The sequence below is a fragment of the Globicephala melas genome, chromosome X (assembly GCF_963455315.2).
Source record: "Globicephala melas chromosome X, mGloMel1.2, whole genome shotgun sequence".
In the NCBI taxonomy this organism is placed as follows: domain Eukaryota; kingdom Metazoa; phylum Chordata; class Mammalia; order Artiodactyla; family Delphinidae; genus Globicephala; species Globicephala melas.
Genome location: NC_083335.1, coordinates 27,245,173 through 27,267,923, shown reverse-complemented (window position 1 = coordinate 27,267,923; position 22,751 = coordinate 27,245,173). Strand labels below are relative to the sequence as shown.

The window sequence follows — 22,751 nt, the reverse complement described above, 5'->3', positions numbered from 1 at the left end:
CAGCTTGCCCTGCCTCCCGCCTGCCCTGGTCCCTGCCTCCCAGGCCTCGGTACCTTACTGTCCAGCTTCTTCATCGTCACTAGGTCCAGAGACTTCAAGGAATGACCCGTGGGGGCAATGAAGTACAAGCAGGCGTGGATGCGGGAATCATGGTAGTTGTGCAGTAACCTGCGAATCTTCAGCTCCTCCTGCAGGTAGGCCTCAAATTGGGCGTCGATGAATTCCACAATGGGCCTGTAGCTAAAGGAGAGAGTAGGGAAATGGCCAGACCACTTCAAAAACCTGCATTTTGATAGGCTTCGAAACTCTTTTAGAAGCTGAAAATGTCCTTGGTAATCTGACTCTCCCCATCCAGCTGGATTTCTCCATCTCCTCTCAGTGGGGCCTCCAACTCCGTCAGACTGGCCACCTCTTTGGTCCCCACGTGAGCCAACCATATGCCCGTCAGTGCGCTTTCTCTCTAGAATGTGCATTTCTCTCTTCTCATCCCAATCCTGCCCTCCCAGGCCTCAGGGCTCGGATGAATGCCCATCTCCTCCACAATTCCCCAGTTCTGCCAGAAATCCCTTCTGTGACCCAGGAGTGTAAAAAAGAATTATGCTATTGGATCGCTTACTGTTGTTTCACAAGGATTAGTGTTCCCTCAAATAGACTGTGTCCTTGTGAAGGGCAGGGACAGTGAAGGGCCCTTCTCTGCCCCCATGGGGCCCCGATGCAGTGTGGAGCCCACTGGCAGTATCTGTGGATGGGCTGATTGCACACCAGGCTGGGCTCATGTCTCCACTTCCTGCGTCTCCCCAGCAGTGCCTAATACTCAAGCTGGTACCCAGTGGTGGTCAGGACCTCTCCTTGACCCATTGCTGGGGAATCTTCCAGAACACAGTGGGTTCTGCTCAATCTTCCTGGGTTCGAGGCGCTCCCCACTTGGCTCCCCTAAGGTCCAGATATTTTTCCAGTTCTCATTTCCTCTAAGGTCATGACTTTAAAATCTACGTATTCGGACAAAATTTGGTAAAGATAGTCCCGCCTGCACAACCTTAACACATGTGCGCGCGCACACACACACACACACCCCACACGCCCCACCCCCCAGCTCACTGAGTCTCCAGGCACGGCGCTCCCGTGTGGCTCCAAGTCTTGCTGGGAGTCTCCTCTCTGTCCTGGGAAGCTTCTCTGTTCTCTCCCAGGCCATTCCTGCCACCCCTGCAGCCTCTTCCTGCTCTAGTTAGGTCATCTTAGCCTCCGCCCTGCCTCTGTTCTCATCTCCCCGTCTGTCCGCTGCCCCTCCCTCCAGGGCTTCTCCCTTCAAGCTGGAAGAGGTTTAGCATCCGGCCCGGGACAGGGAGTCTGCAGAGACCACTGTGGGAAGGGAACACGATTGAAGGAGGAGCAGCAGCTCCCACCCTGAGCCTTTTTGAAAGATCCCCCTAGCAGAGAAGGCAAAAGAGCTCTTTTAAAAAGAATCACAGAATTCTAGATTCTGAGAGCTACATACAGAGAGAGCCAGATGCTGGGTACCTCTGGAGCCTCAGAGAAAAATCTAAAAATATAGTCCTTTCTGTTTCCTTTGACCCCTATGAGTCAAACATTGTTCTGAAGGGTAAGAGCATCAAAGAATCTGTTGGTTGCAGAGATCCTTAGAAGGTTCCTGAAGAATTAGGAGTGGGGGCGGGGGGATACATCCCTTAGGTTTATCCAATTAATTTTCAGGTGACAGGCTCACTTGAGTGATCTAATTATGGCACTGCTACATTTTTTCCCTCCATTACATAACTTTTTTACTTCATTTTTTTTTTCTTTTTTGCGGTACGCGGGCCTCTCACTGTTGTGGCCTCTCCCGTTGCGGAGCACAGGCTCCGGACGCGCAGGCTCAGCGGCCATGGCTCACGGGCCCAGCCGCTCCGCGGCATGTGGGATCTTCCCGGACCGGGGCACAAACCCGCGCGCGATCCCTGCATCGGCAGGCGGACTCCCAACCACTGCGCCACCAGGGAAGCCCCTGGACCATCTTTTGTTGTCATTCTACACATCACATGCCCGTTAGCCCTGCGTGGTCCTGGTCACTCCCATGGCCTCAGTTATCACTGTCTCCTATCTGCTTCCTAGACACCCGGAAGTCATCCCAGTCTCCTTCTCCCACGTGCCAGTCCTCAGTGCAAACGCAGCTGTCAGAAGCTCCCCTGCTAGAAACCCAGAAGGCCTGGTCACAGACATTATACTTGAGCAGCACCATCTCAGCCATCAAAGCCAAGATACCATAAGGTCAGGTCTACCGGAACAGTGCCCAGAGTGACAACACCTAATCTACTCCATCCTTCCAGCCACCTCTTCCCTCTATGCTCACTGCTATTCCACTCTCTCCTCATGGACTCATCACCCCTCAAAAATGTGTCCACTGTGCCCTCTGAAACCCCTGAACCATGGTAAACAAAACTGCCTACCTCTTTGCCACTCAGAGTGTGGTCCTTGAATAGGCAGCACTGTGGTCACCTGAAAGCTTGTTAGAAATCAAGACTCTCCAGTCCCCAACCCAGACCTACAGGATCAGAATCTACATCTTCCTAAGAGCCTCAGTGGCTTGTATGCAACTTTAAAGTTTGAGAAGTGCTGGACTATATCATCTTTCTCTTCACAGAACTTGCCTTACCTCTTCACACTACTGGTAACCCCATTCTCCCCTGAGGACCCTGCAACCCTGAGGACCCCGCAACCCTGAGGACCCCATTGCCTGGCAGCCCCCTCCTATGTAGGCTTCTTTTTTTTTGGCTGTGCTGGGTCTTCGTTGCTGCGTGCGGGCTTTCTCTAGTTGTGGCGAGCGGGGGCTACTCTTCGCTGCAGTGCGCGGGCTTCTCATTGCAGTGGTTTCTCTTGTTGTGGAGCACGGGGTCTAGGCGTGCAGGCTTCAGTAGTTGTGGCGTGCAGGCTCAGTAGTTGTGGCACACAGGCTCAGTAGTTGTGGCTCGCGGGCTCTAGAGCACAGGCTCAGTAGTCGTGGAGCACGGGCTTAGTTGCTCTGCAGCATGTGGGACCTTCCCGGACAAGGGATCGAACCCGTGTCCCCTGCATTGGCAGGCGGATTCTTAACCACTGCGCCACCAGGGAAGTCCCCTGTGTAGGCTTCTTATTCTCCCACAACCTGTGTACATTGGGCTCAGTGTGTGGGCATTCAGGTAGCCCCTCAGCGCCACTTCTAGGGCGTTATCCTCTACCTCAGTGTAAAAAACTGTCTCCGTTTGAGGCCTGTTCCATCCTCTTGTGGTGGTGCCTGACCCCGTCTTTCTCCCTGTTCTGGTGACTGCAATGTGCTTGAGGACAGGCCATCAACCTTCAGCCTCTTTACTCCTTGATTGCCTCAACTTCACCAACCTCCAGCTCCCTCTACTTCAGCCACCTACACATCAAAGCATTTGCCAGGCCAGCTTCACCCAAGACAGCTTCTAACGCCCCACTATCTGACCACCACTGCACAACTTCCCAGCTCTCCTACGCTTTCAGTCTGCCTAAACCTGATCTTTCACCTCACAGAATCCTCTGGTACCTTGACCTCTCCGTTATCTCACAGGATACCAACCCCCTCCTGGCCTCATCTCCTTCTCGCCCAGGCTGACCCCCATAACTGATTGTCCAAAACGCTCTTTTATCAGCTCATCTCCCACCACACCCCTGCTTTCTACCCTCCCTGCCTAGCAAACCTGCTGGGCGGAATAAATTTCAGGATCTGCTTTCTGCTCCTACACCACTGCTGCTGAAGTTGACTCGAAGCAATCACAAAACTTTGGGTCCTGGGGACTTCCCCGGTGGTCCAGTGGGTAAGGCTCTGTGCTCCCAATGCAGGGGGCCCAGGTTCGATCCCTGGCCAGGGAACTAGATCCCACGTGCATGCCACAACTGAAACCCAACGCTGCCAAAATAAATAAATAAATAAATATTAAACAAACAAACAAACAAAAACCTTTGGGTCTTGGTACCCAAATTCCTGGCCTCCAACCTCATTATAGGCCTTTAAAACAGCACGACAATCCTTTTGCCCGGCCTTGATTGGCTCCATTCCTACTGCTTTCATTGACCATGCCAAACTTTCAACACTTTCCTCAAGCTTCAGAACTTATTCATGACCCCTTCCGTCTCACAAGACGGTATTATCTTCTACTTTATCAACAAAATCAAGGTCACCAGGCTCACACTGCCCCAACCCACCTCACTCCCTCCCCTTCCCTGTTCCCCTCTGGTCTCTGAGGATGAAGGGTCCCTCATCCTGTTCAAGGTCCACCATCCCTTGTGTACTTGATCTTATTTCTTTCAGGCTCTTTGAGAACCTGGCTTCATCTATCAGCTCCTCACCTACTACTGACTACTCCCTCCCCGCAACCTATAAACAGGCTTAAGTCTTCCCTCATCTCAAAAAAAAAAAAAAGATCTGGGCTTCCCTGGTGGCGCAGTGGTTGAGAGTCCACCTGCCGATGCAGGGGACACGGGTTCGTGCCCCGGTCCGGGAAGATCCCACATGCCGCGGAGCGGCTGGGCCCGTGAGCCATGGCCACTGAGCCTGCGCGTCCGGAGCCTGTGCTCCGCAACGGGAGAGGCCACAACAGTGAGAGGCCCGCGTACCGCAAAACAACAACAACAACGACCAAAAAAAAAGATCTTTCCACAGCCCAGTCCTCCTCAACCACACATTTCTCCCCAACTACTGCCCTGTGTCTTTTCTTCCCTTAGCAGTCAAGTTTCTTTTCTGCACCTACCACAGGGTCTGGCATGTAACAGGTGCCCAATAAATATTTAATGCATGGATGGAGTAGATGAAAGAATAATCTACTCATTTATTTATTTTTACTTCTCGTTCATTCCTCAACGCACTGTAGACTATTTTCCACCCTCACCAGCATCCTAGTTGAAACCTTCAATGGATACTTTGGGGTTTTTTTGGTTGTTGTTGTTTGAAGTATAGTTGATCTACAATGTTGTGTTAGTTTCAGGTGTACAGCAAAGTGATTCAGTTATACTGTATATCTTCTTTTTCAGATTCTTTTCCATAATAGGTTATTACAAGATATTGAACATAGTTCCCTGTGCTATACAGTAGGTCCTTGTTGTTTATTTTGTCTATAGTAGTGTGTATCTGTTAATCCCAACCTCCTGATTTAGCCCTCCCCCGCTTCCCCCTTTGGTAACCATAAGTTTGTTTTCTATGTCTGTGGGTTGGATACTTTTGGTTTTAAATGATGAAAAGTTAGAGGTGTTTATTTTCTTTTTCCCATCAATGTATATATCATTCATTCATTCAACAAATGTGTACTGAATACCCACTCTAAGCCAGTTCACTAGCTTGTACTCATCCTGCAAGATTTCAAGACTTAGCCCAGTCATTCCTGATCACCTCCTCTCCCCTTTCAGCAACCTGCACCCTATACTCCCGCCACCAGGCTTGACTGCTGCTCTTCCTGTGCGCACAGGCCCCCTCCACATACCTCTGTTACTGTACTTACCACATTATGTAGAGTTTGTATACATATTTGCCCCCTCTACTCAACTACAAGCTCCTTAACTAGAGACTGTGTCTTATTTCTCAGTAGCCCTGGCACCTCACACTGTACCTGGCACACAGTAGGCATTTAGTATTTTATAAACTGAACTAGATCTCCCGCATCAATTGGTTACTATTTTCTATCTCTCACATCTGCCCCCTCCTCTCCATCCTGGAAGCTTCTGCTCCTGTTCAAGCCCTTGTCATCTCTCCCATCCTCATAAAACTCACCTGTGACCTTCTTGCTTCCCTCCACACACTGCTTTATCTTTTTCCCAGCTCAGAAAAGCTTTTTAAAGGAGCAATGTATATCCACTTTATCTGCTTCTTTTTAAATTTTTTCAACTCTTTTTATTTTTTAAATTAATTAATTGGGTCTGCATTGGGTCTTCATTGCCGCACACAGGCTTTCTCTAGTTGCAGCGAGCAGGGTCTACTCTTCGTTGCGGTGAGCGGGCTCCTCATTGTGGTGGCTTCTCTTGTTGCGGAGCACGGGCTCTAGGCACGCGGACTTCAGTAGTTGTGGCATGTGGGCTCTAGAGCGCAGGCTCAGTAGCTGTGGCACACGGGCTTAGTCGCTCCACGGCATATGTGATCTTCCCAGACCAGGGCTCGAACCCGTGTCCCTTACATTGGCAGGCAGATTCTTAACCATTGCGCCACCAGGGAAGTCCCCAAAATTTATTTTTAATTATGCAAAGAATACATGTACTTAATCTACCCTCCTCAGAGGTTACTAATAGTAGTTACCATTTTTAGTTTGTTGATTATTCTTGCAGACTTTTTTCTCTGCTTCTATAAACAGAGAGAGAGAGAAATGTTTGTTTTACTGGGAAGGGGCAGATTTATACAAATGGCGTCATGATCTGTGTATCATTCTTCAACTTCTTTTTTTCACTTAACAACATGTTTATGTAAGTATATATAGATCTAACTCATTCTTTTACACTGCCAAATACAGTTCCATGGTATGGTTGTACTATAGATCATTTAGTTGCCCTATTGGTGGAAATTTAGACTGTTAAAAAAATTTTTTTTTTGGTTCCATAACCAATGCTGCAGCGAACATCATTTTTCTATGCTTTTTATGAACATGTACAGTTGTTTCTCTAGGCTATATTCCTAAAGGTGGACCTGCTGGATCATAAGATATTCACATTTAAAATTTTAACAGATACCATCAAATTTGACCTTTACAAAATCTGTGTCAATTTATACTCCCAGCAACATGAATAAAATTACCTGGTATTAATGGATATTATATTTTTATGTTTTATTTTTGCAAATCTGATAGATGAAAAAAATACTTCATTGTTTCATTTTGCATTTCCCTACTCACTGATGAAGTTGAATGACAATCATTTCATATGTTGATGGGCCATTTACATTTCCCCTTCTGTCAATTACTTGTTTATTTCTCATTGAATTGTAGAAGCTCTTTTTACATTTTAGAAAAATCCTTTGCTATACAGGTTGCAAATATTTTCTCCCCATCTGTAGTTTGTTTTTACTTTTGTTTACAGTATGTTTCAATAGACTATTGACTGAAAACATGCACAACCTAAAAGTAGAGAATTATGTTTTATTTGGTGGACAAAACTGAGGCCTTAAGCCCAGAAGACAGCTTCTCAGAGAGGTCTGAGGGACTGCTCCAAAGAGGTAAAGGAGGAACCAGGATATACAGGGGTTTTTGCAACAAAAACCAGGTAGTCAGAACATCAAAAGATTACTGTTAATTAAAGAAAACCAGACATCTCAAGTTAATGAATGTAGCACTTTTCTATGTATGGGAAGAGACAAGAGTCTGGCTGGGCTCACTGAAATCATGCCTTTGACAGGCATCTTAACTATCTAGGGCCAGTATCCTGCTTTTCTCCATCCATTCTGAGTCCCCGCAGGGTGCACTGTTGCAGGTGGCCTCAGTGGCTGCTGGCTTGATGGCCTCAATATCCTTTGTTTACTGAAAAAGCAGGCGACACTTTTCACCCACAAGAAAAAGGTTTTTGTTTCTGTTTTGTTTTTAATTTTAACAAATTTAAATCTGTCAGTCTTCTATGACTTTTGGATCTTGTGTCATGATTAGAAAAGCCTTCTCTAAGGGATCAATAGCAGAATAACTAAGGCAGAAGAACGGATAAGTGACCTGGAAGATAAAATAGTGGAAATAACTACTGCAGAGCAGAATAAAGAAAAAAGAATGAAAAGAACTGAGGACAGTCTCAGGGACCTCTGGGACAACACTAAACTCACCAACATTTGAATTATAGGGGTCCCAGAAGAAGAAGAGAAAAAGAAAGGGACTGAGAAAATATTTGAAGAGATTATACTTGAAAACATCCCAAATATGGGAAAGGAAATAGTTAACCAAGTCCAGGAAGCACAGAGGGTCCCATACAGGATAAATCCAAGGAGAAACACACCAAGACACATATTAATCAAACTATAAAAAATTAAAGAAAAAGAAAAATTACTGAAAGCAGCAAAGGAAAAATAACACACAAGGGAATCCCCATAAGGTTAACAGCTGATCTTTCAGCAGAAACTCTGCAAGCCAGAAGGGAGTGGCAGGACATATTTAAAGTGATGAAGGAGAAAAACCTGCAACCAAGATTACTCTACCCAGCAAGGATCTCATTCAGATTTGATGGAGAAATTAAAACCTTTACAGACAAGAAAAAGGGAAGAGAATTCAGCACCACCAAACCAGCTTTACAACAAATGCTAAAGGAACTTCTCTAGGCACGAAACACAAGAGAAGGAAAAGACCTACAATAACGAACCCAAAACAATTAAGAAAATGGTAATAGGAACATACATATCGATAATTACCTTAAATGTAAATGGATTAAATGCTCCAACCAAAAGACACAGACAGGCTGAATGGGTACAAAAACAAGACCCAAATATATGATGTCTACAAGAGACCCACTTCAGACCTAGGACACATACAGACTGAAAGTGAGGGGATGGAAAAAAGATATTCCATGCAAACGGAAATCAAAAGAAAGCTGGAGTAGCAATTCTCATATCAGACAAAATAGACTTTAAAATAAAGACTATTACAGGAGACAAAGAAGGATACTACATAATGATCAAGGGATCGATCCAAGAAGAAGATGTAACAATTGTAAATATTTATGCACCAAACATAGGAGCACCTCAATACATAAGGCAAAGGCTAACAGCCATAAAAGGGGTAATCGACAGTAACACAATCATAGTAGGGGACGTTAACACCCCACTTTCACCAGTTGACAGATCATCCAAAATGAAAATAAATAAGGAAACACAAGCTTTAAATGATACATTAAACAAGATGGACTTTATTGATATTTACAGGATATTCCATCCAAAAAGAACAGAATACACATTCTTCTCAAGTGCTCATGGAACATTCTCCAGGATAGATCATATCCTGGGTCACAAATCAAGCCTTGGTATATTTAAGAAGATTGAAATCATATCAAGTATCTTTTACAACCACAATGCTATAAGACTAGATATCAATTACAGGAAAATATCTGTAAAAAATACAAACACATGGAGGCTAAACAATACACTACTTAATAACCAAGAGATCACTGAAGAAATCAAAGAGGAAATCAAAAAATACCTAGAAACAAATGACAATGAAAACACGACGGCCCAAAACCTATGTGTTGGAGCAAAAGCAGTTCTAAGAGGGAAGTTTATAGCAATACAATCCTACCTTAAGAAACAAGTAACATCTCAAATAAACACCTAACCTTACACCTAAAGCAATTAGAGAAAGAAGAACAAAATAACCCCAAAGTTAGCAGAAGGAAGGAAATCATAAAGATCAGAACAGAAATAAATCAAAAAGAAATGAAAGCAAAGATCAATAACACTAAATTCTGGTTCTTTGAGAAGATTTAAAAAATTGATAAACCATTAGCCAGACTCATCAAGAAAAAAAGGGAGAAGACTCAAATCAATAGAATTAGAAATGAAAAAGGAGAAGTAACAACTGACACTGCAGAAATACAAAAGATCATGAGAGATTACTGCAAGCAACTCTATGCCAATAAAATGGACAACCTGGAGGAAATGGACAAATTCTTAGAAATGCACAACCTTCTGAGACTGAATCAGGCAGAAATAGAAAATATGAACAGACCAATCACAAGCACTGAAATTGAAACGGTGATTAAAAATCTTCCAACAGGACTTCCCTGGTGGCACAGTGGTTAAGAATTCGCCTGCCAATGCAGGGGACACAGGTTCGAGCCCTGGTCTGGGAAGATCCCATGTGCCGCCGAGCAACTAAGCCCGTGTGCCACAACTACTGAGCCTGCGCTTTAGAGCCTGCGAGCCACAACTACTGAGGTCCACGTACTGCAACGAAGAGTAGCCCCCACACACCACAACAAAGAGTAGTCCCCGCTCACCACAACTAGAGAAAGCCCGTGTGCAGCAATGAAGACCCAACGCAGCCAAAAATAAATAATAAAAAAAAATCTTCCAACAAGCAGAAGTCCAGGACCAGATGGCTTCACAGGCAAATTCTATCAAACATTTACAGAAGTGCTAACACCTATCCTTCTCAAATTTTTCCAAAATATAGCAGAGGGAGGAACACTCCCAAACTCATTCTATGAGGCCACCATCACCCTGATACAAAAACCAGACAAAGATGTCACAAAGAAAGAAAACTACAGGCCAATATCACTGATGAACATAGATGCAAAAATCCTCAACAAAATACTAGCAAACAGAGTCCAACAGCACATTAAAAGGATCATACACCATGATCAAGTGGGGTTTATCCCAGGAATGCAAGGATTCTTCAACATACGCAAATCAATCAATGTGATACACCATATTAACTGAAGGAGAAAAACCATATGATCATCTCAATAGATACAGAGAAAGCTTTTGACAAAATTCAACACCCATTTATGATAAAAACCCTGCAGAAAGTAGTATAGAGGGAACGTTCCTCATTATAATAAAGGCCATGTATGAAAAACCCACAGCCAACATCATCCTCAATGGTGAAAAACTGAAACATTTCCACTAAGATCAGGAACAAGACAAGGTTGCTCACTCTCACCACTATTATTCAACACAGTTTTGGAAGGTTTACAGCAATCAGAGAAGAAAAAGAAATAAAAGGAATCCAAATCGGAAAAGAAGAAGTAAAGCTGTCACTGTCTGCAGATGACATGATACTATACATAGAGAATCTTAAAGATGCTACCAGAAAACTACTAGAGCTAATCAATGAATTTGGTAAAGTAGCAGGATACAGAATTAATGCACAGAAATCTCTAGCATTCCTATACACTAATGATGAAAAATCTGAAAGTGAAATTAAGAAAACACTCCCATTTACCATTGCAACAAAAAGAATAAAATATCTAGGAATAAACCTACCTAAGAAAAAAAAAAACCTACCTAAGGAGACAAAAGACTTGTATACAGAAAATTATAAGACACTGATGAAAGAAATTGAAGATGATACTAATAGATGGAGAGATATACCATGTTCTTGGATTGGAAGAATCAACACTGCGAGAATGACTCTACTACCCAAAGCAATCTACAGATTCAATGCAATCCCTATCTAACTACCGCTGGCATTTTTCACAGAACTAGAACAAAAAATTTCACAATTTGTATGGAAATGCAAAAGACCCCGAATAGCCAAAGCAATTTTGAGAAAGAAAAACGGAGCTGGAGAAATCAAGCTCCCTGACGTCAGACTATACTACAAAGCTACAGTAATCAAGAAAGTATGGTACTGGCACAAAAACAGAAAGATAGATCAATGGAACAGGATAGAAAGCCCAGAGATAAACCCACGCACATACCGTCACCTTATCTTTGATAAAGGAGGCAAGAATATACAGTGGAGAAAAGACAGCCTCTTCAATAAGTGGTGCTGGGAAAACTGGACAGCTACATGTAAAAGTAGGAAATTAGAACACTCCCTAACACCATACATAAAAATAAACTCAAAATGGATTAAAGACCTAAATGTAAGGCCAGACACTATCAAACTCTTAGAGGAAAACATAGGCAGAACACTCTATGACATAAATCACAGCAAGATCCTTTTTGACCCACCTCCTAGAGAAATGGAAATAAAAACAAAAATAAACAAATGGGACCTAATGAAACTTAAAAGCTTTTGCACAGCAAAGGAAACCATAAACAAGACCAAAAGACAACCCTCAGAATGGGAGAAAATATTTGCAAATGAAGCAACTGTCAAAGGATTAATCTCCAAAATTTACAAGCAGCTCATGCAGCTCAATATCAAAAACACAAACAACCCAATCCAAAAATGGGCAGAAGACCTAAATAGACATTCCTCCAAAGAAGATATACAGATTGCCAACAAACACATGAAAGAATGCTCAACATCACTAATCATTAGAGGAATGCAAATCAAAATTACAGTGAGGTATCATCTCACACCAGTCGGAATGGCCATCATCAAGAAATCTACAAACAATAAATGCTGGAGAGGGTGTGGAGAAAAGGGAACCCTCTTGCACTGTTGGTGGGAATGTAAATTGATACAGCCACTATGGAGAACAGTATGGAGGTTCCTTAAAAAACTACAAATAGAACTACCATATGACCCAGCAATCCCACTACTGGGCATATACCCTGAGAAAATCATAATTCAAAAAGAGTCATGTATCAAAATGTTCACTGCAGCTCTATTTACAATAGCTAGGACATGGAAGCAACCTAAGTGTCCATCAACAGATGAATGGATAAAGAAGATGTGGCACATATATAGAATGGAATATTACTCAGCCATAAAAAGAAACGAAATTCAGCTATCTGTAATGAGGTGGATAGACCTAGAGTCTGTCATACAGAGTGAAGTAAGTCAGAAAGAGAAAGACAAATACCGTATGCTAACACATATATATGGAATTTAAGAAAAAAAACAAATGTCATGAAGAACCTAGGGGTAAGACAGGAATAAAGACATAGACCTACTAGAGAACGGACTTGAGGATATGGGGAGGGGGAAGGGTGAGCTGTGACAGGGCGAGAGAGAGGCATGGACATATATACACTACCAAACGTAAAACAGATAGCTAGTCGGAAGCAGCCGCATAGCACAGGGAGATCAGCTCGGTGCTTTGTGACCGCGTGGAGGTGTGGAATAGGGAGGGTGGGAGGGAGGGAGATGCAAGAGGGAAGAGATATGGGAACATATGTATAACTGATTCACTTTGTTATAAAGCAGAAACTAACACACCATTGTAAAGCAATTATACCCCAATAAATATGTTAAAAAAAAAGATGTGGCACATATATTCAATGGAATATTACTCAGCCATAAAAAGAAACGAAATTGAGTTATTTGTAGTGAGGTGGATGGACCTAGAGTCTGTCATACAGAGTGAAGTCAGTCAGAAAGAGAAAAACAAATACTGTATGCTAACACGTATATATGGAATCTAAGAAAAGAAAGAAGGTCATGAAGAACCTAGGGGCAAGATGGGAATAAAGACACAGACCTACTAGAGAATGGACTTGAGGATAGGGGGAGAGGGAAGGGTAAGCTGTGACAAAGTGAGAGAGTGGCATGGACATATATACACTACCAAACGTAAAATAGATAGCTAGTGGGCTTCCCTGGTGGCGCAGTGGTTGAGAGTCCGCCCGCCAATGCAGGGGACATGGGTTCGTGCCCAGGTCCGGGAAGATCCCACATGCCACGGAGTGGCTAGGCTCGTGAGCCATGGCCGCTGAGCCTGTGCGCCCGGAGCTCCGCAATGTGAGAGGCCACAACAGTGAGAGGCCCGTGTACAGCAAAACAAACAAACAAACAAAAAAACAATAGCTAGCTAGTGGGAAGCAGCCGCATAGCACAGGGAGATCAGCTCGGTGCTTTGTGACCACCTAGAGAGGTGGGATAGGGAGGGTGGGAGGGAGGGAGATGCAAGAGGGAAGAAATATGGGAACATATGTATATGTATAACTGATTAACTTGGTTATAAAGCAGAAACTAACACACCATTGTAAAGCAATTACACTCCAGTAAAGATGTTTTAAAAAAAGCCTTCTCTACCCCCAAAGTTATAAAAATATTCTCTTATATTTTTTCCTCATATTTTTAGAAGTTGTTTTTAATCCAACTGGAATCTATTTTTGTGAATGGTGTTTGTGTGGGATGGTCTCATCTTATGTTTTCCTAACGGATGGCCTATTTTCCCAGCACATTTTCTTTTTGTTTTGTTTTGTTTTTTTTGTGTTACGTGGGCCTCTCACTGTTGTAGCCTCTCCCGTTGCGGAGCACAGGCTCCGGACGCGCAGGCTCAGCGGCCATGGCTCACGGGCACAGCCGCTCCGCCGCATGTGGGATCTTCCCGGACCGGGGCACGAACCCGTGACCCCTGCATCGGAAGGCAGACTCTCAACCACTGCGCCACCAGGGAAGCCCACATTTTCTTGAATAGTCCGTTCTTTCCTTGCTAACTTACAAATGCTAAATGCCCATAGAAACATGAATTTGATCTTGGACTCATTTTTCTGTTCAACTGTTCCGTTTGCTATTCTTTTTTTTTAATAAATAAATAAATTTATTTATTTATTTTTGGCTGCATTGGGTCTTCGTTGCTGTGCACAGGCTTTCTCTAGTTGTGGCGAGCGGGGGCTACTATTCGTTGTGGTGCACGGGCTTCTTATCGTGGTGGCTTCTCTTGTTGTGGAGCATGGGCTCTAGGTGCACAGGCTTCAATCGTTGTGGCACGAGGGCTCAGTAGTTGTGGCTCTCCGGCTCTAGAGCGCAGGCCCAGTAGTTGTGGCACACAGGCTTAGTTGCTCCATGTCATGCGGTATCTTCCCGGACCAGAGCTCGAATCCCTGTCCCCCACACTGGCAGGTGGATTCTTAACCACTGTGCCACCAGGGAAGTCCCTCCTTTTGCTATTCTGATGCCTTTACTTCCTTACCTCCCATTCACTCATGGCAATCTAGTTTCTACCCACGATTTCCCTGGAATTATTATTCCTAAGTGTATTAATGACCTTCATGTTGCCAAACCCAATGGGTATTTTTCAGTTTTTATCTCTCCGGACACTATTTATCATTCCCTCACATATGCTACATAATACAACTCTCCCTTGATTCTTCTACCAATAAAAGTCACGATCATAACAGTATCTTCTATTCGTTAGTTACCCCGTGCCAGGCACTGTTTAAGCGTTTCCTATGCCATACACGTGGAGTATGCCTCACCCATGACCCTCTGGGTAGATATCAGTATTATCACCATCCCCACTTCACAGGAAACTGAGGCATAAAGAATTTAAGTGCCTAGTTGTAGTGTAAGCCCTGACAGTTGTAACTTGCATTTTTGTAACCCAAGTGTCTGATTTAAGCTTTGATTTCGGAGGCATCCACTTCAAAAAGGCACCTACTTCAAGGACAGCTATCACGAATAAACACACTGCCAGCCACAGAAAGATAAGGAACCAGCCCCGTCCACCCCCCCACCCCAGGCGTCCTTGTTTTAAAGATATTGGTGGATTTCTATAACTGACCATTTAGGCCACTTGTTTTTTTCTCTCCCCACGTGTTAAATTCCCGCTCTTATGTTTTACATTCACCAATAAAGAGTAAGCCCGCAAAACCACAGGCCGCCTACCCTCGATCCCTATGAAAGCAGAACCCCAAGCCCAGGTGCTCTCTCTCTCTTTCTCTACCCTCGACCTCGCTGTGTAGCCCCGGGTGTGCCTTGTCCTTTCCAGAACCTGTGAGTAATAAACCCTTTTTTCCCCTCCAAGTTTCCTGACGGTTATTACTGAGGGCGTCTTGCAATCATAATAAGAACCACAAGGGCCGGTCCAGCCGCAACATTGGTTATGGATAGGCCGAGACCAGCACAAAACGCTTGTCCAAGATCCCTGAGCTAATAAGTAGCAGGATGGGATTTGAACCCAGGTCTGTCTGAGACCAAAGCCTGAGTTCCTAAGCACACCCCTTTCCAGCCTGTCCTCTGTCTCCCTCTTGAGTTCCTTTTGCTTCAGCAGCTTTCAAATGGCGCCCTTCACGATATGGCCTTCGTCACTGCTCTTCTCAGTTTGCCCCTGCACCCTGGGTAAAGCAGGGCCTTCTGATGCTCTCTTTCAGTGCAGCTGCACTGACCTATCTATGTCCTCATGGCCCTGTCAGAATGGAGAAAACACAGCTTTTTATTACAAATCCCTGGAGCTTACTCCACTTCTGTTCCCCAGTCCATTTCCCGGAGGCTTCTCATTTTTACTTATGCGAGTTTGTATTATTTGATATAAGCACGTATCACATTTATAATCGGGAAAAACAGTAAGGATATTAAAAATATAAGAGAAGTAGGTTAGCCTCTAAGGGGCAAGAGAAGTAGATTAGCCTCTAAGGGGCTCTATCAGTTTGGCCCTCCTAAACCATCATTATGCAGGCGTTTTCCAATGTTAGATATGTCGACTATATGTTACTGAGAACTGTGAAAAATTTAATGGACGAGATGCTGAGCCATCTGCAGCTGAGATTAATCACTCATATTGTGACCCAAATATCCCCTTTCCCCAGGGTTTAATTTATTCTCCACCAAACAAGATTAGCACAATAAGCTGGCCTATACAAAGCAGAGGTGTCCTTCGTCTAGAATTTCAAATGGAAAACAGAATTCAGTTCAATTATTAAGGAGCTAAATATATTTACTCATTATAAGGAAATGAGTATGGCTGTTGTTATTTTAAGGGAGAAATAGAAGAATTTGGGATACAGTTCATCTGAGAAGCAAGGGAATCCTCAAAGGATGAGCACTGCTCAAAATGATGAATGACTTTTTCTGTGAAGAGCACCTGTGATAACCATGTGACTTTTAGTTAAATGCAGACGGTGCCTGACGCCCTCCCCCTCCCTCAACCCAGCCCTCATCTCGTCCTCATCTGAGCCTCACTCCAGCCCTCACTGGCACACCATTCTCAACCACCCACAGTCTCTCCTCCTACCTCTCTGCTTATTCCAGCTCGGTCTCTTTCCAGGATGTCTTTTCCTCCATCTGCTGACTTAACATCCTCAGGTTTTTATCTTTAGCCCAGCGTTCATCTCACTCGGCTCCAATCCTTGGATGATCTTACGTGTGTCTGTGGCTGGAACATATCACCTATACCTTGATAACCCAAGTCTGTTTACAGCGCAGACCCTCTCCTGACCTCTAACCCTGCATATTCAGCTGCCTATCCTCTATGGTCCGCAGGCAGCTCAAACTCAACACTTCCTAAACAGAGCTGATTCTTCTTAAACCTGGTTCTTATGGCAACTCTTACTGAATGCTGCCAACCATCTGTCCACCCTCCAAAGCCAGAAATCCAAGCCTCATTCTAGGTTCTTCTTTTGCCCTCCCAACCCCCAAGTCCTGTTGAGTCTACCTACTCAGTAGTTATCAAATCTGTCTCCTCTTCCCTGTCTCAGCACCTGTGTCATCACTGGCCTAGATCAAATTGGTCCAACAGTCTCCTAATTGGTCTTCCTGCTCTCCAGCCCATCCCATACTATCCCAAAGCCCCCTCTTCAAAGGCCAATTCGACTACATCGTTCTACTTCATAAAGCTTTTCAGTGGCTCCTTATCCACACATTCTACAAAACCCTCCATGATCTGGTCGCTGCTTACCTCTTCAGGCTCATCTCCCCTCACTTTTCCCCCAGCTCACGCCAAGCACCGGCCCAGGGGCACAGCAGGCATTGCGGGGCCCTAGGTTTACACGATTTGAAGGGCCCTCCAAGAAAGATCAAACAACACAATGACTAGAAATTAGTTCCAGGGCTTTGGAGGTGCGTGAGCAACTGAGGGCCCTGAAACAAGCTTCACTAGCTTCACAGTAACTCTACCCCTGGTCTAGCCAAACAGAGCAAGCTCAGTCCCCTAGAACATGCCACAGTCTTCCACATCCCTCTGCCTCTGTACAAGCAGCTGTCCCTGCCCGGGATGGGGTTCCCAACCTTCCCTTGTCTGTCCAGCAAAATCATTCACCCTTCAAAGGCCAGCTCAGGGGCACCTCCTCTGTGCAGGCCTCCCTGACCTCCCTGCATGGAGCTGACTGTTCTCTCCTTCATGTTCTCATTGTAGCTTGTCCTTTACCTCTGTGTACCCTGTCCTTTACAGAGCAGGTCACACTCAAAGGAACTTGTTTGTTTAAGACCAGGTTTCCCGTGAGTCTTTGCCTCAAGGGCAGAGACAAGGTCATTCCTTTTTAGACTGTTGGAGCACGGCAGTACCTGGCTCAATAAATGTCTGTCGAATGGAATAGAAAAACAGCCTGCTTTTGGCAAAGCGTGTGGAGTAGAACACTGAAATAGACGGGGACCCTGGGCGGAGGCGGCGCTAGAGAGCTCTCTGCTGCCTGCCTGCGTCATCTGAGAGGTCCAGCGGGACCCCAGTGGTGAGCTCCTCCCCGTGGCCTCCCAGTAGCCTCCCCACCCCACCGCCTCCCTTACCTGTCCTCCTTGTTGATCTGGTCCCCGAAGCCCACTGTGCTAACAATTGTGAGCTTTAGCCCCACGTTGCTTTCTTGAAGGTCATATGTATTGGACTGGAGCTGGACACCCGGCTGTGTGTGGGTGGCTGGCTCCCCCTCGAACTTGGTGTTGAACAGGGTGTCCATGAGGGTGGACTTGCCCAAACCTGTCTCTCCTGAAAAACAAAAGAATGAATTATGATGCATTCACACAATGACCACGCAGCCATTACACATGTTTTGGATGCATATTCACTGACATGGGAAAATGTACACGGTAAGACACTAAGTGAGGAGCACGTAGAACTACATGGACTATTTGATCTCAGTTAAGTGGAAAAGAGTATAAGGAACGGCACCAACATATTAGCAGTAGTCATCTCAGGACAGTGGAACTGGGGTCATTTTTCTTTTAGTCTTCATATTTTTGTGTTATTTGAAAATTGAGTATGCATTGTTTTTATAGTCAGAAAAAGAAACGGTGTTAAAGGCAGTGATGGCGAGGTAGAGTTACGCCTAGAAAAACACTGGAAGGGCGTACAATGTACTCTTACCAACGGTCATGTCTGGGTGGTGGGGTTATGTGCGCTTTTCACTTCTTTCTTTATGCTTTTCTCTATTTTCCAAGTTTTCTACAAGGAACGTGTATAGCTTTCATAATAAAAATTTAAGGGCTATTTTCAAGTTTACAAGAAAGGGACAGCAGTCCCTCATCAAATAAGTATCCTCTCCTCTCAGTCCCCACCTCTCCCAGCCAGGCCCAGACAGCACCCGCATACGCATCCCAGTGGGGAGACCATTTTTAGCTAATGGAGAGGGAATTTAGCAGGCCACAAGTTATTCTTCCCTTTAAATTTCAAACAAGCCAGTCAGTTGTTTGTTTAACTAACAGGCTGCTGGATACTAATAAATTAAACCCCTGGAATTTCAAAACCACTGGCTTTCGCACCAGGGCAACGAGTCGGGGAAGGGCTGCGGGGACTGGTGAAGGTTTGTGGAGGTTATTCCTGAGAGACGCAAAGGATGTCAAGTCACTGCCAGGAACCAAGGACTGCGCTTTGAAGACCCGGGCTACCCTGCTGTTCCGCTACCATCACCCCTCTTCTCCCTTTCCCTGCTCACAACCCTTTAGATGTGGGAATTGACACACCTTCCCAGTTGGGAATGGGGGGAGTGGGTTTGCCCTGGGCAAATCCTGGCCTGGAAGGTCCCCTCTTGTGGCCGACAGCACATATCTGCAGGGCAGTCCAGGGCTAGGGTTCGAGCTGCACAACCCATAACCGTAAATGGTCCATCTCCCCTCCCACCTCTGGGTGTGTCTAGCTTTGCATCTTGCAAACCTCTTTTATCCGGAATAATGAGCTATGAATACAGGAGGTGCTTTTAAAAATAGCTGTCTATGCTGAGAGCTTTCTGTATGTGGAGGGATCAGTGTGAGAGAGAGAGAAAACAAGGAGAACATTCAACTCAGCCTGGCTACCCGGCTCCCCAGCCCGATTTCATAGCCAGGTCTGACTAATGTGGTTGATTGCCAGGGTGCAGGGAAATGGTTCCTCACACAGATCCTGCTTCCAGCCAGGGCCTGTTATACCTACTAGCAGCAAAGACTCTCCCAGAAGAGGCCCTTTTCTCCCTCCCTAAAGGAACAGGAAGTATTTGGGTCCCCAGAAAAACTTGGTGAGGTGGGAAGTGGCAGACTTGGCTGCCATGGGAAGTGGCAGACTTGGCTAAGCAACGGAAGAAATCGCCCCCCTCCCCGCCCAAGGTGCGGTGCCGCTCCACTGCAAAGGGGCCGGCACCTCTGAAACGGGAACACAGGGTGGCTGCCTCTCCCTAACTCGCCTTCCCTCTGGGCGCTGAAGCTTAAGCTACATTTTCGCCGGTCTTTGTCCGTGCCTAATACAGTGTCCATGTACATCCCCACTTTCAGACCCTCTCTCCCGTTCTGTGAGCTCTTTGCTGAACGCCCCGCAGCTCCTAGATCGTGGCGGGCCCTGACTCCCCAGCACCCAGAGCTGGCTCCCTGACTCCCTGATCCTAAGACTTCCCAGAGGGCAGGGAATGGGCAACTTCTGGTACTCCCCGGAGCGCCTAGCAAGAGGCTCACACAGAGGCCTCAGGAGCAGTACCACAGAGGCAAGGGCCCGCCCTGTTTGCGCAGCTGTAGAAAGGCAGGCCGGGTGGGCCGGGCAGGGCAGGGCAACGGAGAAAATGACCACCCGGACGCCTGCCAGTGCAAAAGGGCTGTGGAAATTAGATGCTCAATGATGAGTGTCTGGAAGAAAAGACCCGGCGGGTGTCTAGGGAATTGTGATAAATGCAGCATGAGAAGAGGGCAGAAAATCAAGTGTGCTTGTCCGGTTCCAGTTTTCCATCAATGTGGAGCCTGGGGGCGGGGAGGGGTGGGAGTTCTCTCTCTCTGGATGGCTGCCACAGACCCAGCCTGAGCCTGGGATGTTGTCCTGGGCCCGGTACTGAGCGGGGGAGGGGAGCCACTCTCAGCTCAACTCAGATCAGGTCAGCAGATTCCACACCCCTGCAGGAAGGTAGGGACTTGGCAATTAGATTCCAGCAGGAAACCTGAACAGTCCCGAGGGGTCAATTTCTCTCTCCTCCTCCCTCCTCAGAGTGTACAGCGGGGTTTCTTAACCCTTTTTAAGTCATCTCCACCAGCCCAGAGGATTTCCTCTCACTTGACTTAATGTAGATAGGATCCCGGAAACACCAGCTTTTTAAAAAAGAATTCAATTTAAAACATGCAATATGAAATCTGCTTTTTCAAGCTATACTCCCTGGGCTAGTCTGATGTTGACCTCTCTACCGGGAGTTCAAAACCACTGTGACAAAGAAAAGCTTAAGCCCTTTTCCTCATCTGCTGTTAACATTTGCATCCTCTGGTACCTTGTGCAATTAAGTCCTTGCAAGTGATGAAATGCAGAGTCCCAGGCAGGTTGACCTAAGCCTAGCCCTTCCCCTTCTCTGGACTCCAGTCTCTTTTTCCATAAAATGAGCAGGTTTGAGTAGTAATAATAACAGCTATTGCTCCTGGAGCACTTACTACGTGGGCACCACTGTAAATACCTTACATATATTCCCTTATTTATTCCCTAAAGTAAGACTGTGTATTAGATAATACTACTATTTGTCCTTAATTTACAGATGGATTAACCGAGCCACTTCCTAGCTGTGTGAATGTGCCCCTGCTCTTCAGTCTCTCTGCACGTCACGTTCCTCATCTATAAAATGTGGAGGAAGAAACTGGCCCAGGGTCACAAAAGTAGTATGTGGCAATGCCAGCATTTGACCGCAGGCAGTCTGACACTGGAGCCCATGCATGTTCTAGTGCGTCCCATAGGTGTGATATGTTGTTTCATTCAGTCATTCGACAAATATTTAGAACCTTTAATAGGAGCCAGGCACAGGTTTAGGAGCCAGGGATACAGCAATGATCAGGAGCTAGTCTCTTCCGGCTCCGAATGTTGGAATAAACCAAGAGAAACGTCTCTGAGTTCAACCGGAAGGTGTCCAAAAGGGAACTCTCCAGGAACTCCTGTTGGCCAAGGGAGCCTATGGATGGGGACGAGGTCCTGCCTGGCTCTGTGACCTTGCCCTCTACTTCTTCCTGATCTTGCAGAGACCTGGCAAACAGGGGTGTGCTGGAGCCGGCTCGCCCGGCTTCCTGCAGTTCTTCCCAAGCCCATGTGCAGTGATGTCATGTTGGCAGCTTAAAACCAGCTATGGTGGGAATAATGACAGCACAAAAATTGGTAAATGCTACAAACCACGGCAACTTTTCTCCTGAGAGTGGGTGGTTTGACGCTGACCAGCACACCACCGCTGGCAGCCTGTCTCAGACAGGTGGACGGCTGCCTCTCCCAGAGATGGAGAGATGAAACCATCGCTCCCTAACCCTGAGAGAATGCTAGCTGCCCTTCCCCTCCTCCTGCACTGAGCCTCAGTCCTGCTTCTCTTGTATGTTTTGTTTTTCCAAGTTCAACAGAGCCTAGTTGAGCCTGGAATCCTGAGCAGTTTCAAAGTAAATATTAGCCTTATGACCCTTCGCGCTCGTCAGGCATTCTCTGTTGCTGGCACATTCCGCGGGCTGAGTCTCTTTGGGGCTCTTTCCCAGCAGAACGTTTGCACTGCTGACTCTAGTCGTTCCTCCAACGCCTCCTGTGCTATATCTAGAATCCTGGGATCCGAGTGATTTCCAAAGCTAAGCTAGTAGACTGGGAGTGGGCTAGTAGACTGTTTAGAACAGGAGGGGGACCTCAGCCCACTCGGTAATTACTGTCAACCATAGCGTCTGTTGGAGAGGAGCCATAATGTGCTCACACCCATGTGCCTGGCCCTCTAAAAATAATGATCGTAGGTGTCATCATCAGTGCCCTTATGTATAAATTACGTTCTTGATTCATAAAAATTCTCCCTCTCCATGCCAGCATGCACATGCGCACTTATGCACCACAATAAACAATACGGTGATAAAAATATTCTACATCTCTGTTAATAACCAAAGCCAGTGTTACCATAATTTTACACCTAAAATGCCCTATCGGAAAAGAAAAGAAAATCCTTTGGGGAAACATATTCTATGCCCAAACAGAACCGTTTTATAATCGTCATTAAGGGAGTAAAGCTGACGGTTATGCACAGGCAGTAGGCATGAAAGTATGGTCGCTGAAGGTCCTGCGAGAGAAACGACCACCTTCAGCAGCCAAGCTATGGATCCTTC

The 22,751-nt window shown here is 45.7% G+C and overlaps 1 protein-coding gene across 3 annotated transcripts in view; it reads right to left on the bottom strand.

Annotated features, from left to right (window-relative positions):
- Window positions 1–22,751, bottom strand: part of SEPTIN6 (septin 6) — a 67,524-nt gene that overhangs the window by 27,436 nt on the left and 17,337 nt on the right. For all 3 annotated transcript variants that reach the window (XM_060291889.2, XM_030849800.2, XM_060291890.2), the window contains 2 exons: window positions 17,997–18,192; window positions 54–240 (listed from right to left, as the gene is read on the bottom strand). In XM_060291889.2, coding sequence (XP_060147872.1) covers window positions 54–240; window positions 17,997–18,192 — 383 coding nt within the window. The remainder of the gene's footprint in view (window positions 1–53; window positions 241–17,996; window positions 18,193–22,751) is intronic.